General features: G+C 48.5%; 2 protein-coding genes across 3 annotated transcripts in view; one reads left to right on the top strand and one right to left on the bottom strand.

Annotated features, from left to right (window-relative positions):
- Positions 1-5410, top strand: part of ST3GAL2 (ST3 beta-galactoside alpha-2,3-sialyltransferase 2) — a 46331-nt gene extending 40921 nt beyond the window's left edge. For both annotated transcript variants that reach the window (XM_075838253.1, XM_075838252.1), the window contains exons 4-7: positions 3388-3567; positions 3739-3784; positions 4349-4468; positions 4574-5410. In XM_075838253.1, the coding sequence (XP_075694368.1) occupies positions 3388-3567; positions 3739-3784; positions 4349-4468; positions 4574-4753 (526 nt within the window). In that variant the 3' untranslated portion in view covers positions 4754-5410. The remainder of the gene's footprint in view (positions 1-3387; positions 3568-3738; positions 3785-4348; positions 4469-4573) is intronic.
- A 7404-nt stretch (positions 5411-12814) lies between these two features.
- On the bottom strand, positions 12815-14890 carry EXOSC6 (exosome component 6). The gene is made up of 2 exons (XM_075838263.1): positions 14133-14890; positions 12815-13180 (listed from the first exon to the last, which is right to left on the bottom strand). Exons 1-2 carry the CDS (start codon positions 14751-14753, stop codon positions 13019-13021), a joined length of 783 nt encoding a protein of 260 aa, XP_075694378.1. The 5' UTR covers positions 14754-14890; the 3' UTR covers positions 12815-13018.
- Between the last annotated feature and the right edge of the window lie 393 nt (positions 14891-15283).

Genomic DNA, 15283 nt, shown 5'->3' on the forward strand with positions numbered 1-15283 from the left:
AATGTCTCTGGAGGATATAATAGTGCTGGAGTGATATAAGAGGAGCGGCTGATATCAGTCACATATTATGTAATGTCTCTGGAGGATATAATAGTACTGGAGTGATATAAGAGGAGCGGCTGATATCAGTCACATATGATGTAATGTCTCTGGAGGATATAATAGTACTGGAGTGTTATAAGAGGAGCGGCTGATATCAGTCACACATATGATATAATGTCTCTGGAGGATATAATAGTACTGGAGTGTTATAAGAGGAGCGGCTGATATCAGTCACACATATGATGTAATGTCTCTGGAGGATATAATAGTGCTGGAGTGATATAAGAGGAGCGGCTGATATCAGTCACATATATGATGTAATGTCTCTGGAGGATATAATAGTACTGGAGTGATATAAGAGGAGCGGCTGATATCAGTCACACATATGATGTAATGTCTCTGGAGGATATAATAGTACTGGAGTGATATAAGAGGAGCGGCTGATATCAGTCACATATGATGTAATGTCTCTGGAGGATATAATAGTGCTGGAGTGATATAAGAGGAGCGGCTGATATCAGTCACACATATGATGTAATGTCTCTGGAGGATATAATAGTACTGGAGTGATATAAGAGGAGCGGCTGATATCAGTCACACATATGATGTAATGTCTGGAGGATATAATAGTGCTGGAGTGATATAAGAGGAGCGGCTGATATCAGTCACATATATGATGTAATGTCTCGAGGATATAATAGTACTGGAGTGATATAAGAGGAGCGGCTGATATCAGTCACATATATGATGTAATGTCTCTGGAGGATATAATAGTGCTGGAGTGATATAAGAGGAGCGGCTGATATCAGTCACACATATGATGTAATGTCTGGAGGATATAATAGTGCTGGAGTGATATAAGAGGAGCGGCTGATATCAGTCACATATGATGTAATGTCTGGAGGATATAATAGTACTGGAGTGATATAAGAGGAGCGGCTGATATCAGTCACACATATGATGTAATGTCTCTGGAGGATATAATAGTGCTGGAGTGATATAAGAGGAGCGGCTGATATCAGTCACACATATGATGTAATGTCTCTGGAGGATATAATAGTTCTGGAGTGATATAAGAGGAGCGGCTGATATCAGTCACATATGATGTAGTGTCTCTGGAGGATATAATAGTACTGGAGTGTTATAAGAGGAGCGGCTGATATCAGTCACATATATGATGTAATGTCTCTGGAGGATATAATAGTGCTGGGGTGATATAAGAGGAGCGGCTGATATCAGTCACATATGATGTAATGTCTCTGGAGGATATAATAGTACTGGAGTGTTATAAGAGGAGCGGCTGATATCAGTCACATATGATGTAATGTCTCTGGAGGATATAATAGTACTGGAGTGTTATAAGAGGAGCTGCTGATATCAGTCACATATGATGTAATGTCTGGAGGATATAATAGTACTGGAGTGATATAAGAGGAGCGGCTGATATCAGTCACATATGATGTAATGTCTCTGGAGGATATAATAGTACTGGAGTGATATAAGAGGAGCGGCTGATATCAGTCACACATATGATGTAATGTCTCTGGAGGATATAATAGTACTGGAGTGATATAAGAGGAGCGGCTGATATCAGTCACATATATGATGTAATGTCTCTGGAGGATATAATAGTGCTGGAGTGATATAAGAGGAGCAGCTGATATCAGTCACATATGATGTAATGTCTCTGGAGGATATAATAGCACTGGAGTGATATAAGAGGAGCGGCTGATATCAGTCACACATATGATGTAATGTCTCTGGAGGATATAATAGTACTGGAGTGATATAAGAGGAGAGGCTGATATCAGTCACACATATGATGTAATGTCTCTGGAGGATATAATAGTACTGGAGTGATATAAGAGGAGCGGCTGATATCAGTCACACATATGATGTAATGTCTCTGGAGGATATAATAGTACTGGAGTGTTATAAGAGGAGCGGCTGATATCAGTCACATATGATGTAATGTCTCTGGAGGATATAATAGTACTGGAGTGTTATAAGAGGAGCGGCTGATATCAGTCACATATGATGTAATGTCTCTGGAGGATATAATAGTACTGGAGTGATATAAGAGGAGCGGCTGATATCAGTCACATATATGATGCAATGTCTCTGGAGGATATAATAGTGCTGGAGTGATATAAGAGGAGCGGCTGATATCAGTCACATATATGATGTAATGTCTCTGGAGGATATAATAGTGCTGGAGTGATATAAGAGGAGCGGCTGATATCAGTCACACATATGATGTAATGTCTCTGGAGGATATAATAGTGCTGGAGTGATATAAGAGGAGCGGCTGATATCAGTCACATATGATGTAATGTCTCTGGAGGATATAATAGTGCTGGAGTGATATAAGACGAGCGGCTGATATCAGTCACATATATGATGTAATGTCTCTGGAGGATATAATAGTACTGGAGTGTTAGAAGAGGAGCGGCTGATATCAGTCACACATATGATGTAATGTCTCTGGAGGATATAATAGTGCTGGAGTGTTATAAGAGGAGCGGCTGATATCAGTCACATATGATGTAATGTCTCTGGAGGATATAATAGTGCTGGAGTGATATAAGAGGAGCGGCTGATATCAGTCACATATGATGTAATGTCTCTGGAGGATATAATAGTGCTGGAGTGATATAAGAGGAGCGGCTGATATCAGTCACACATATGATGTAATGTCTCTGGAGGTTATAATAGTACTGGAGTGTTATAAGAGGAGCGGCTGATATCAGTCACACATATGATGTAATGTCTCTGGAGGATATAATAGTACTGGAGTGATATAAGAGGAGCGGCTGATATCAGTCACACATATGATGTAATGTCTCTGGAGGATATAATAGTACTGGAGTGATATAAGAGGAGCGGCTGATATCAGTCACACATATGATGTAATGTCTCTGGAGGTTATAATAGTACTGGAGTGTTATAAGAGGAGCGGCTGATATCAGTCACACATATGATGTAATGTCTCTGGAGGTTATTACAGATATGTGACATAAAATAGGGATCGGGAGGAGTGGAGGCTTATTTATGAACTTCCTGTCACTCATCCAATTGAAGAACATTACGGCCCCTCCCAAGCCTGAAATGGCTGATAACAGAGGACAATAGACTATTTACCTTCACAGTACATATAGACAGTCTGCAGGTTTAGACTCGCTGCAGCCCCCTGGTGGTCACATTTCCATAGGGCAGAATTATTACATTATACACATTAGATTCCGAGTTCTGCAGCTCCACTCCCAGCATGCACCAGCACAAGGTCCTGACGTAAAGTGTCGCCCACGCCGTATCATGAATGTAACGCCGGTTCTCTTGTCTCAGGATAAACCAGGCTCCTACACTTGGCTATGAGGATGACGTCGGCTCCAGGACCACCCACCACTTTATGTACCCGGAAAGTGCTAAGAATCTCCCCACCAACGTCAGCTTTGTGCTGGTCCCGTTTAAAGCACTGGATCTCCTGTGGATCACCAGCGCCCTCTCCACTGGGCAGATCCGCTTGTAAGTACCTGGGATATGTGGGAATCTGTGGGAAGTAATGTGGGAATCTGTAGCGCCACCTGGTGGCTGGAAAAGAGTGAATTCCTTGGCCATATCCACGGTTTTCTAGTCCAGCGTGCCCATATTGTCTATTGATCGAGTCAGTGACCGCCGCTTGTCTCCTCCTTACAGCACATACGCTCCAGTCAAGGCGTTCCTGCGCGTGGACAAGGAGAAGGTGAGGACGCGGATTGTGGGATTATCACTGAAATCTCTTCTATTACTGGATGTTACATCATAAGCGGCTGTCTTACAGGGGAGGACGGGGGGAGCAGTGAGTGGGGGGAGGTGGGTGGAGCCAGTGTCAGTAAGTGGGTGGAACTGAGGGTTGAGCTGCACTGAAAGGTGGGTAGAGCCAGTGGCAGTGAATGGGTGGAGCTGAGGGTTGGGTTGCACTGAGAGGTGGGTGGAGCCAGTGAGTGTAGAGCTGAGGGTTGGGTTGCACAGAGGTGGGTGGAGCCAGTGTCAGTGAGTGGGTGGAGCTGAGGGGTGGGTTGCACTGAGAGGTGGGGTGGAGCCAGTGTCAGTGAGTGGGTGGAGCTAAGGGGGTGGGTTGCACTGAGAGGTGGGTGGAGCCAGTGTCAGTGAGTGGGTGGAGCTGAGGGGGTGGGTTGGACTGAGAGGTGGGTGGAGCCAGTGTCAGTGAGTGGGTGGAGCTGAGGGGTGGGTTGCACGGAGAGGTGGGTGGAGCCAGTGTCAGTGAGTGGGTGGAGCACATTATGATTTTCTCCGTTCTTCTCAGGTTCAGATCTATAATCCGGCGTTCTTCAAATACATCCACGATCGCTGGACGGAGCACCACGGCCGATACCCCTCCACCGGCATGCTGGTCCTGTTCTCCGCCCTCCATGTCTGTGACGAGGTGAGCGCCCGCTGGGTCTGCAGTGTATCCTGACTCCGCCCACAGCGCTTTCTTCTTCCTGCTTGTTGTCATTAACCTCTGTATATATTCCTTGGTTCCCTCCAGGTGAATGTTTTTGGCTTTGGCGCAGATAACCGGGGAAACTGGCATCACTACTGGGAAAACAACCGATACGCTGGCGAATTCCGTAAAACTGGAGTGCATGACGCAGACTTTGAAGCGCAAATTATTGACACTCTTTCCCGGGAGGGAAAAATCAAGGTGTACGGCGGGCAGTCCCTGTAAACTCCGCCCGCTGCCCGTCACAATAGAAAACGGAGGTCCCGCCCCTCCAGATTTGGCCACCATTGACGTGGAGTCTCAGCAGTTGGATTACGGCTCCGGTGTAAATGATGAATTGTGACTCCTCGGGGTGTAATGTTACCGGCGGTTATTTGGGGGTGACTGAACCGGGTGCTCCCCTTGTTCTGGATGTTTCCACATTGTAATGGGTTGTGTCCACTGACAACGAGGAGACGCTTCATCTCAGCCAATCAGACTTCACCTGGAGGCGCTCCTGCGCTGTGTGCTCCACTGTGTATACCGGGCACCCGCTCTCCTGCCAGGGAGTTCTCACTAATGACAATCTGCTGGAACGTATAAAGCTGGCCTTGTACAATCCTCGTTGCTTCAGCCAATCATGTTGTAGAAATTTGCTGGACCGTCTCGTAAGCTGCTCTGTAATGTCTGACCCTCCCCCTGCTCCGGCCACAGGGGGCGAGAGTGACCCGGCCTGGACCCCGGACCTCAGTTTGCTGTGATAACAATGGCCAAAAACGATGCAGAAGTTGTCAAGATCTCTGCTTGCTGTCAGTGAATGGCGTACAGACTAGATTACAAGCTTACCTATACTGCGTACATTGTAACAAACTCCGAAAAAGGCCATACTTGCAAATGGACACAGCCAGGCCAGAAATGCTGATGAAAGGGCGAGCGGGTGCTTTAAATAATAATAGCCACTCCCACTAGTCTTGAGGGGAGGGGCTTGTGGTGCATGGGATGTGTAGTAAGAAATAATAAATGAATAGTGTATGTGCAAGTGTAATACTATAAGTGAAATATAGGGGGCAGTAATAAATGAAGTGCCTCAATAGAAATAAATGGATAATGGGGTGCAAGTGAGTGAAACATGGAGGGATAGTGTGTACGTCATAAGGCACAACGTGTATAGCCAGGTAGAAGCCTATTTGTGACGCCTTGATAATTCATAGAGCGGGCTACCCTGCTTGCTATGCCAAACAACAACACACCATGCTCTCCCAGCATCAAAGACCCGGCTGTGTCCAAAAGAAGCGAATGTTTGGCATAGCAAGCAGGGTAGCCCGCTCTATGAATTATCAAGGCGTCACAAATAGGCTTCTACCTGGCTATACACGTTGTGCCTCATGACGTACACACTATCCCTCCATGTTTCACTCACTTGCACCCCATTATCCATTTATTTCTATTGAGGCACTTCATTTATTACTGCCCCCTATATTTCACTTATAGTATTACACTTGCACACACACTATTCATTTATTATTTCTTACTACACATCCCATGCACCACATGCCCCTCCCCTCAAGACTAGTGGGAGTGGCTATTATTATTTAAAGCACCCGCTCGCCCTTTCATCAGCATTTCTGGCCTGGCTGTGTCCATTTGTAAGTATGGCCTTTTTCGGTGTTTCTGTATATGTCCCTGTGTTTTTATCGGTTCTGATTGTAACAAACTCGCAGCAATGTAAGCAGGACTAGGTCAGGACCCGGTTTCAGCCTCTGAATGTAAGCCAAATTGTTTCCATTCACTGACAAGCAAAGAACCTGAAAATGGTGAGAAATTAAAATATCAAGTCTATTGGAAAGTTGCAGAACTATTTGTCCATGATTATTGTTCATTCACATAAATTCTCTCTGCGGTCAGGATCCCCCTCCCCTTTGCTTTCCAGTATTTTGCCCCTATAATGTGACCGATCCCGGTGCAGGCATCTCCGGTTTCCCCTCCCCCACTCTCTGTATTTGGCTGCATGTGGCGGCTTCTTCTGAGATGACAATGGACTAAATGTTTTGGGATTCCTGATGTTCTGAGCGGCTCCTGTGCATGTGACGGCGCTATTTTTATATGGTAAACGCTGCCTGGGACTCCGTCATGAATCTGTAGTTGCACCTCAAGTGAACACAACGCTGCGGGCCCCCACAAGATGGCCGCCTGCACAGAGGTTCTCGCTGTCGTGTTTTTTTTTTGCTGTGTCCTATACACGGCGTATTCCCTAGTGTTCTGCTGCGATGTCTCGTGTATTAGGGGAGGTGTCGCCGTGTTACGTAGAGCAGCCAATCACAGCTCGGCTTACTCTAAACTTCACTGGAAAAATGAAGCATGATCTCTGATTGGTTGCTCTGGGTCACGTGCTTATGGCTCGATCATGACCGTACAGGCGCTGTGCTCGTATTTACTGGTTGCGGCGTAAAGACTATCAGTGTTTGATATAAATGTGGCTCTTCGTGACGTTCATTTGCTTTGTCCTCCGGCTCCTCAGGGGCGGGGCTTATCAGTATTATTCTCTGTGCACTTTCTAGAGCGATCGTCGGGGTGCTGCCCCGGGTGGGAATGCGTTTGGAATAATAAACAAGAAGCACTTGTCGTCTGTCTCCGGTTTATTCTCCCGCAGTTGCTGTGTTGCCGCACACGTTACCATCGCACTATTTACTGCGCCATAGTTTCCACAACACGTGAGGGAGTTGTCAAAATCAACACACAGGGTGACGTCGCTGCCACATTTATTAGCGCTCCTGTTACTCTATGGATCCGTTATTTAATTTGTCGTCTGTCCCGTTCTTGTTGTGGCCACTAGATGGTGCTGTATACAGTGGTCTTCAACCGGAGATCTGTGAAACTACAACTCCCAGCAGCTGCAGGGTGGGAGCATGCTGGAATTAGAGACCAGGACCTGGCAGATAGCGCTGCATTATCAAATATTCCGGATTATCGGTCAGTCATAGAAATGATGGGGGTTGTATTGTTCCTTTCTTCGGGTTTTGATGGGTCGCGTGACTTTATTTAGACTGTTTGCATTATATTATAGCTCATTGAATTATTACTGTGGTCTGTAATGATCAGGACCTGCTGGGAGTTGTAGTTGGCGAGCCGCCCTGGGAGTCTTCCCCCATTGTGGCCTCGGTGATGGATGCAGCAGATGACCCGCCTGGGCCGGACACAGAGGGGGCACCTGGAGACTCCTGGGCATTCCGCATCGTGGGTCCCAGTTCTGAGCAGGTTCCTGACTTTGTGACCGCACAGAGGCCGGGTGAGTGGGCACCTGCCCTGCTACATTAGATTGTTAGCTCTTCAGTCACTCCTATTAAGGTATGTTCCTACGGCTTAGCAAAATACGTCTGAAAATCAGGAGCTGTTTACGCCGTATTTTCAGCCGTATTTGTAGCAACTCGCGGTTTTCGCGGCATATTTTAGACGTTGGAGCTGATTTTCAATGGAGTCAATGAAAAACTGCTCCAAAAACCTCCCAAGAATTGACATGCACTTTTTCGCCGGCGTCTTTTTACGCGCCGTATTTTGACAGCGACGCGTACAATTACACATCGTGGGAACAGAACATCGTAAAACCCATTGAAAGCAATAGGCAGATGTTTGTAGGCGGAATGGAGCCGTTTTTTCAGGCGTAAACTCCCAAATTACGTCTGAAGACCGTGCGTGTGAACATCTCCTTACTGTGTTTTTAAAAATTCTCTTGCTTGTGCAGCGCTGTGGAATATGTTGGCGCTATAGACATGAGGGACAGCAGCGGGGGCTGGGTCAATAGCAGGAGCCTCATACCCACCTGGCACCAGTCTAGTCCTCAGCCGCACCCTCTGGTGGATCGGTGGGGGGGGAGGGGAATAATGGTTGGTAGATCTGGGGCAAGTGTATGCAGATTAGGTAGTGACACCAGTCAGTAGCTGTGGGGGGGGGGGCAGATTCGAGGGGCCGGTGGAATAATAAGTAGATCTTGGGTCGGTAGATTTGTGCTGTGAAATAACATTAACCCCTTCAGGACGAAGCCGATTTTTCAAATCTGACATGTGTCACTTTATGTGGTAATAACTCCGGAACGCTTTTGTCTATCCGGGCGATTCTGAGATTGTTTTCTCGTGACATGTTGGACTTTGTTAGTGAAAAAATTTGAGAAAGTAATTCCACACAAAATAGTTACTAGTTACCATCCCCCACAGGTCTACTTTAGTTTGGCATCGTTTTCTGAACATCCTTTTATTTTTCTAGGACCTCACAAGACTTAGAACTTTAGCAGCGATTTCTCATATTTTCAAGAAAATTTCAAAAGCCTATTTTTTCAGGGACGAGTTCAGTTGTGAAGCGGCTTTGAGGGCCTTATATATTAGAAACCCCCATAAATCACCCCATTTTGAAAACGTCACCCCTCAAAGTATTCAAAACAGCATTGAGAAAGTGTTTTAACCCTTTAGGCGTTTCACAGGAATTAAAGCAAAGTAGAGGTGAAATTTACAAATGTAATTTTTTTTTTTTACACAATTCATTTGTAATACATTTTTTTCTGCACCACAGAAGGTTTTACCCGAGAAATGTAACTTATTATTTATTGCCCAGATTCTGCAGTTTTTAGAAATATCCCACATGTGGCCCTAGTTCGGTCATGGACTGAGCCACCGGCCTCAGAAGCAAAGGAGCACCTACAGGATTTTGGGGCCTCCTTTTTTTTTTAGCATATATTTTAGGCCTCATGTCAGGTTTGAAGGGGTCTTGTGGGGACAAAGCAATAAAGACCCACAAAAGTGACCCCATTTTGGAAACTCCACCCCTCAGGGAATTTATCTAGGGGTACAGTTAGCATTTTGAAACCGTTTTTTTTGCTAAATTTATTTGAATTAGTTTGTGAAGATGAAAATCTACATTTTTTTCTGAAAAAACATAGAAATTTTTAATTTTTCCAAGGAATAAAAGAGAAAAAACACCCCAACATATGTAAAGCAATTTCTCCCGATTATAGCAATACCCCATATGTGGTAATAAACTGCTGTTTGGACCCATGGCGGGGCTCAGAAGGGAAGGAGCACCATTTGGATTTTGAAATTCTGATTTTGCTGGAATAGTTTTCAGTGCCGTGTCACGTTTGAAATGCACTGGAGGGAACAAAATAGTGGAAACCCCCGGAAAGTGACCCCATTTTGGAAACTACACCCCTCAAGGAATTTTTCTAGGGGTAAAGTTAGCATTTTGACCCCACAGTTGTTTTGCTGAATTCATTGGAATTATTCTATAAAGGTAAAAATCGACTTTTTCTCTGAAAAAAGGTAGCCATTTTTAATTTTTACAAGGAATAAAGGAGAAAAAGCACCCCAACATTAGTAAAACAATTTCTCCCGATTACGGAAATATGCCATATGTAGTAATAAACAGCTGTTTGGACCCACAGCGGGGCTTAGAAGGGAAGGAGCGCTATTTGGCTTTTGGAGCTCAAATTTAGCTGAAATGGTTTCTGGGTGCCATGTCGCATTTGTAAAGCCCCTGAGAGACCGAAACAGTGGAAACCCCCCCAAAAGTCACCCCCATTTTGGAAATTACTCCACTTAAGGAATCTATCTAGGGATATAGTGGGCATTTAGACCCCACAAGTCTTTTGCAGGATTTATTAGAATTAGGCCGTGAAAATGAATATCGACATTTCTTCCACTAAAATGTTGCATTTTTTCAATTTCACAAAGGATAAAGGGGGTAAAAGCACCCCAATATTTGTAAAGCAATTTCTCCCGAGTGCGGCGATACCCCACGTGTGGTCATAAATGGTTTTTCATTAGAGCTTAATTAACCCTTTCCGGACTGATGCATGTTTTTCTTTTCCTTTTTAGTTTTTTCCTCCCCGCGTTCCAAGAGCCACAACTTTATTTTTCCGTCAATAGAGCGGTGTGAGGGCTTATTTATTGAGGGACGAGCGGTCGTTTTTATTGGTACCATTTTTTTTGAGCACTTTTTATTGCATTTCTTGGTAGAGCCGAGGTGACCAAAAAACAGTGATTTTGCCATTTTCACGTCAGACGCTCCATACATCACCCCCCCACACTACGACATGCTATTAAGTCGTGGTGCGCGCAGGGGTTAATGTGCAGTGGATGGTGCAAAGTGAAAATTAAATTAAAATTTTCCACTCATATGCCATTTTAGTGCACTACATGTTATGCCCAGTTTGTGCCACAAATACCTCATAAAATATTAAGTGGGTTCTCCCGGGTATGGCGATGCCATATCTATGGACGTAAACTGGTGTTTAGGCACGCTGCAGGGCTCAGAAGGGAGGGAGCGCCATTTGGCTTTTGGGGCGCAGATGTAGCTTGGTGGTAGTTCTGTTTGGGGTTTTACTGGTGTTTCAGTTTATAATGTGGGGGCGTATGTTACCTGTGCGGGGTACATGTTATCTGTGCGGAGTACATCAGGGTATAATAAGAGGGTATAATAATGCAGTAAGGCCTCATTCACACGGCAGGGTTTCCCGGCCGTTCATAAATCGGCCGGCACCCGGCTGCATTAGGAATGATAGACCCCTAATGGGGCTATTCACACGACCAATTTTTTGACGGCCGGGAAATCCGGTCGTCAAAAAATAGGACATGCTCTATCTTTGCCCGGGTACCCGGCCCCCATAGAAGTCTATGGGGCCGGGTATTACACGGCCATCACCGGAATGTGTCCCGAGTGATGTCCGGGTTTTCCGGAGCTTGCGCTCTATCTCCTCCTCCTCACAGCGCAGAGTGCATGTGAGGAGGAGGAGGAGTTGATGCCATTCTGACGAATGGCATCGCTGTACACTGTGTGGCAGGGCCGGGGTGTACAGCAGGTGGAGGGAGCGCTGCGCTGGCTCCCTTCCCCTGCTTGTTAAAAGCACCCTGGCCCGGCGACACCTTCGATGGCGCCGCTAGTAGCAGCAGCAGCACTGTAGCGACCCCACTATAGCAGAGCGGGGAGGTATCTATGCGCTAGCCGCACTTTAGCTCCTTGAAGGAGCGGAATCCCCGTGTTTACGGGGATTCCGCTCCTGGACAGAGCGCTTGATGTCTCTGTCCATATCTGGGCAGTGACATCAGGGGAAACTCCTGAAGCAGAATCCCCGAACACATGGGGATTCCCCTTCAGGAGCTGCCGCTGATGTCACTGTCCAGATCTGCCCGGCACGGATGCATAACTTTATGCAAACCGGCCGGGCAAAATGCCCGATTTTACCGGCCGACACTCGGGCTCGGGACCCGACCCGGTCGTGTGAATCCCGCCTAAAATAATAATCTGCAGTCATGTGGCCGGTGTCGCACTGATAAATGGCGCCCGATCTTATCTGCTTTTGGACACTCTGCACATTTTGCATCGCCATATTCTGAGAGCCGGAACTTTATTTTTTCACCACCGGAGCCGTGTGAGGGTTTATTCTTTGCGGGACAATCTGTAGTTTTCATTGGTACCATTTTGGGGTACCAGACATTTTTTTGATCATGTTTTATTCCATTTTTTGGCAAGCCGGGTGACCAAAAACCATCAATTCTGACAAAGTATTTTTTTTTAATGGCCTTCACCCTGGGCTATAAATGACCATTTTACGTTATTCTGCGGGTCGGTGCGATTACGGCGACACCAGATGTATATAGTTTTTTATGTTTTGCAGCGTTTGTGCAATAAAATCACTTCTTTATAAAATAAATAATCTTCTGTGTCCCCGTTTTCTGAGAGCCAGAACTTTTATTTTTCAGTCAATAGAGCGGTGTAAGGGCTTGTTTTTTGCGGGACGGGTTGTAGTTTGTATCGGTACCATTTTGGCGTACATGCGACTTTTTGTTCACTTTTTATTGTATATTTTGGGAGGGGTGATGACCAAAAAAATGTGGTTATCTTTCTGGCCTCTGCTGCTGAGAAAAATATTTCTCTTGTCTCTGAGGACATAAAATGACATCAGACCCCCCCAGTCCTGGTAACCTGGAGCCCACCAGAGACTCCAAACCCCGTGACCCTTGTATCTCCCGTCAGGCGGTTCATCGTTGTCTTAGCCGATTCCATCAGTTCAGAGCGGGGGACGCGCGACACCGATATTAGGTTGTGATCGATATCAGCTGGATCCTGTCAGACACGCGTCCCCCGCTCTGAACTGACGGAATCGGCTGAGACAGTGATATATATGTATACAGAATAGAATATCGATCTCGTTTCTGCACCGCATAATATAACGACCAGACGGCTCCGTCCCCCCAGCACCTTGTTTCAGCAATTTTCTGAGTCAATCCTGTTGGGGGAGGGGATAATCACATGACCAGCGGCTCAAAATAAGGAATTTTAATTTACAATTCTTACCAAAAAAAACACCACAAACTGGTCAGTGATGGGGAGGAGCTGTGACAACAGCAGTCAAAGCCCCGCCCTCCTCGGTCACCAGCGCTTTAGTCCTCCACGCAACCAGAATATATACAGAAGGTCATCCCTGAATCTGCAGCCGCCATTACCCCGGCGGTCACACGGTCACTGTTATCCGGACTGGGGCTGTGGGGTCGGGATCTTCCTCTTTGTTGCCTTGAGGAGACTCTGCTGCAGCACCGGGTACAGCCGCTGGCAGCCCTCCATGCCCATCCGCACCGCCGCCACCGAGCTCTCACCTTCCCACTCCCCGCTGCACAGGAGGCCGGAGACCTGGATGACAAGAGACAAGTCCTGTTACACGTACACCCCGACCAGACACCCCAAAATACACGGGACCCCCGACCACAGACACCGCACAATACACAGGACCCCCGACCACAGACACCCCGAAATACACGGGACCCCCGACCACAGACACCCCAAAATACACGGGACCCCCGACCAGACACCCCACAATACACAGGACCCCTGACCACAGACACCCCGAAATACACAGGACCCCCGACCACAGACACCCCACGTTACACGTACACCCCGACCAGACACCCCACAATACACGGGACCCCTGACCACAGACACCCCACAATACACGGGACCCCCGACACCCCAAAATACACCCCGACCACCCCAACCACAGACACCCCAAAATACACGGGACCCCCCGACCACAGACACCCCAAAATACACGGGACCCCCCGACCACAGACACCCCAAAATACACGGGACCCCCAACCACAGACACCCCAAAATACACGGGACCCCCAACCACAGACACCCCAAAATACACGGGACCCCCAACCACAGACACCCCAAAATACACGGGACCACAGACACCCCAAAATACACGGGACCCCCGACCAGACACCCCAAAATACACGGGACCCCCGACACCCCAAAATACACGGGACCCCCAACCACAGACACCACAAAATACACGGGACCCCCAACCACAGACACCCCAAAATACACGGGACCCCCGACCAGACACCCCAAAATACACGGGACACCCGACCACAGACACCCCACAATACACGGGACTCCACTCCATCCCCAGGGAGAAGTGTCCCCCTGACTCCCCCAATATACCGGACCCCCTGACCCGTCTCCCGCTTTGTTACAGTGTATTATGCTGACGTCTGTATCCACCTCACACAGGACCGTCTACACGGATTTCTCACAGCTGAGGGTTTGTTACTGTGTATCAGAACTGCTGCTCCGGTACCTGGTTGAGTGCAGGCAGCAGACTGAGGTACATGGTGGCTCCGGCCTCCTCCTCGGCGTCATCCGGGTCCAGCAGCAGCTCCTCCCCCTCCGGGCCCCGGCTCAGCCCCGCACCCACCGCCAGGTCGTACATCTCCACCCCGGCGTCCGCCAAGGCCAGGGAGGCGCAGGACACGGCCGCGGGTAATGCGGAGCCCCGGTCTTCCAGCACTAGCGCCCATACCGCCAGCTCCGCCCGGGGGTAACGCTCCAGCCGCACCGCGGCCTCCAGGCTTTCCTGCAGCAGAAGACTGGCCTGACGAGCAGAGGCCGCGGAGGAGGACCAGGCCCCTGCCCGGGAAAACGGAGCCCAGCGCAGATCACACAGGAGCCGTCCGCTGCTCTCTCTGCCCCCGCCGCCCCACTCCCGGGGACCGGACACCGCGCACAGCACCTTTGTGCCTCCAGCTTCCACATACGCTGAGCCAGCCGCTTGACTAAGGAGCCCGGCCCTCACAAACACTGCCCGGGGCTCTCCGGCTCCACGACCCGTCCTCCCCACCTGCGGCTGCCTGGACACGGCGTACAACAGCGGGCTCTGAGACTCCTCCGGGCCCCGCACACGGCGGCTGTCACCCGGCATGCTACACCACAGCGAGAGCGGACCAGCCCTCCGACAACAAACGAGGCAGCAGGAAGGAAGGAAAGAGCGGGCCCTGGTAACCAATAAAGCGGCAGGAAAGAGAGGCCTCCGACAACCAGCGAGACAGCAGGAGGGGCGGACAGAGCGGGCCCTGATAACCAGCGAGATGGCAGAAGGGACGGACAGAGCGGCCCCTGATAACCAACGAGGCGGTAGAAGGAGCGGACCCTTCTAACCAGCGAGACGGCAGAAGGAGCGGACAGAGCGGCCCTTGATAACCAGCGAGACGGCTGAAGGGACGGACAGAGCGGCCCCTGATAACCAACGAGGCGGTAGAAGGAGCGGACCCTTCTAACCAGCGAGACGGCAGAAGGAGCGGACAGAGCGGCCCCTGATAACCAACGAGGCGGTAGAAGGAGCGGACCCTTCTAACCAGCGAGACGGCAGAAGGGGCGGACAGAGCGGCCCCTGATAACCAACGAGGCGGTAGAAGGGGCGGACAGAGCGGCCCTTGCTAACCAACGAGGCAG

Source organism: Rhinoderma darwinii, chromosome 9, assembly GCF_050947455.1.
Source record: "Rhinoderma darwinii isolate aRhiDar2 chromosome 9, aRhiDar2.hap1, whole genome shotgun sequence".
In the NCBI taxonomy this organism is placed as follows: Eukaryota; Metazoa; Chordata; class Amphibia; order Anura; family Rhinodermatidae; genus Rhinoderma; species Rhinoderma darwinii.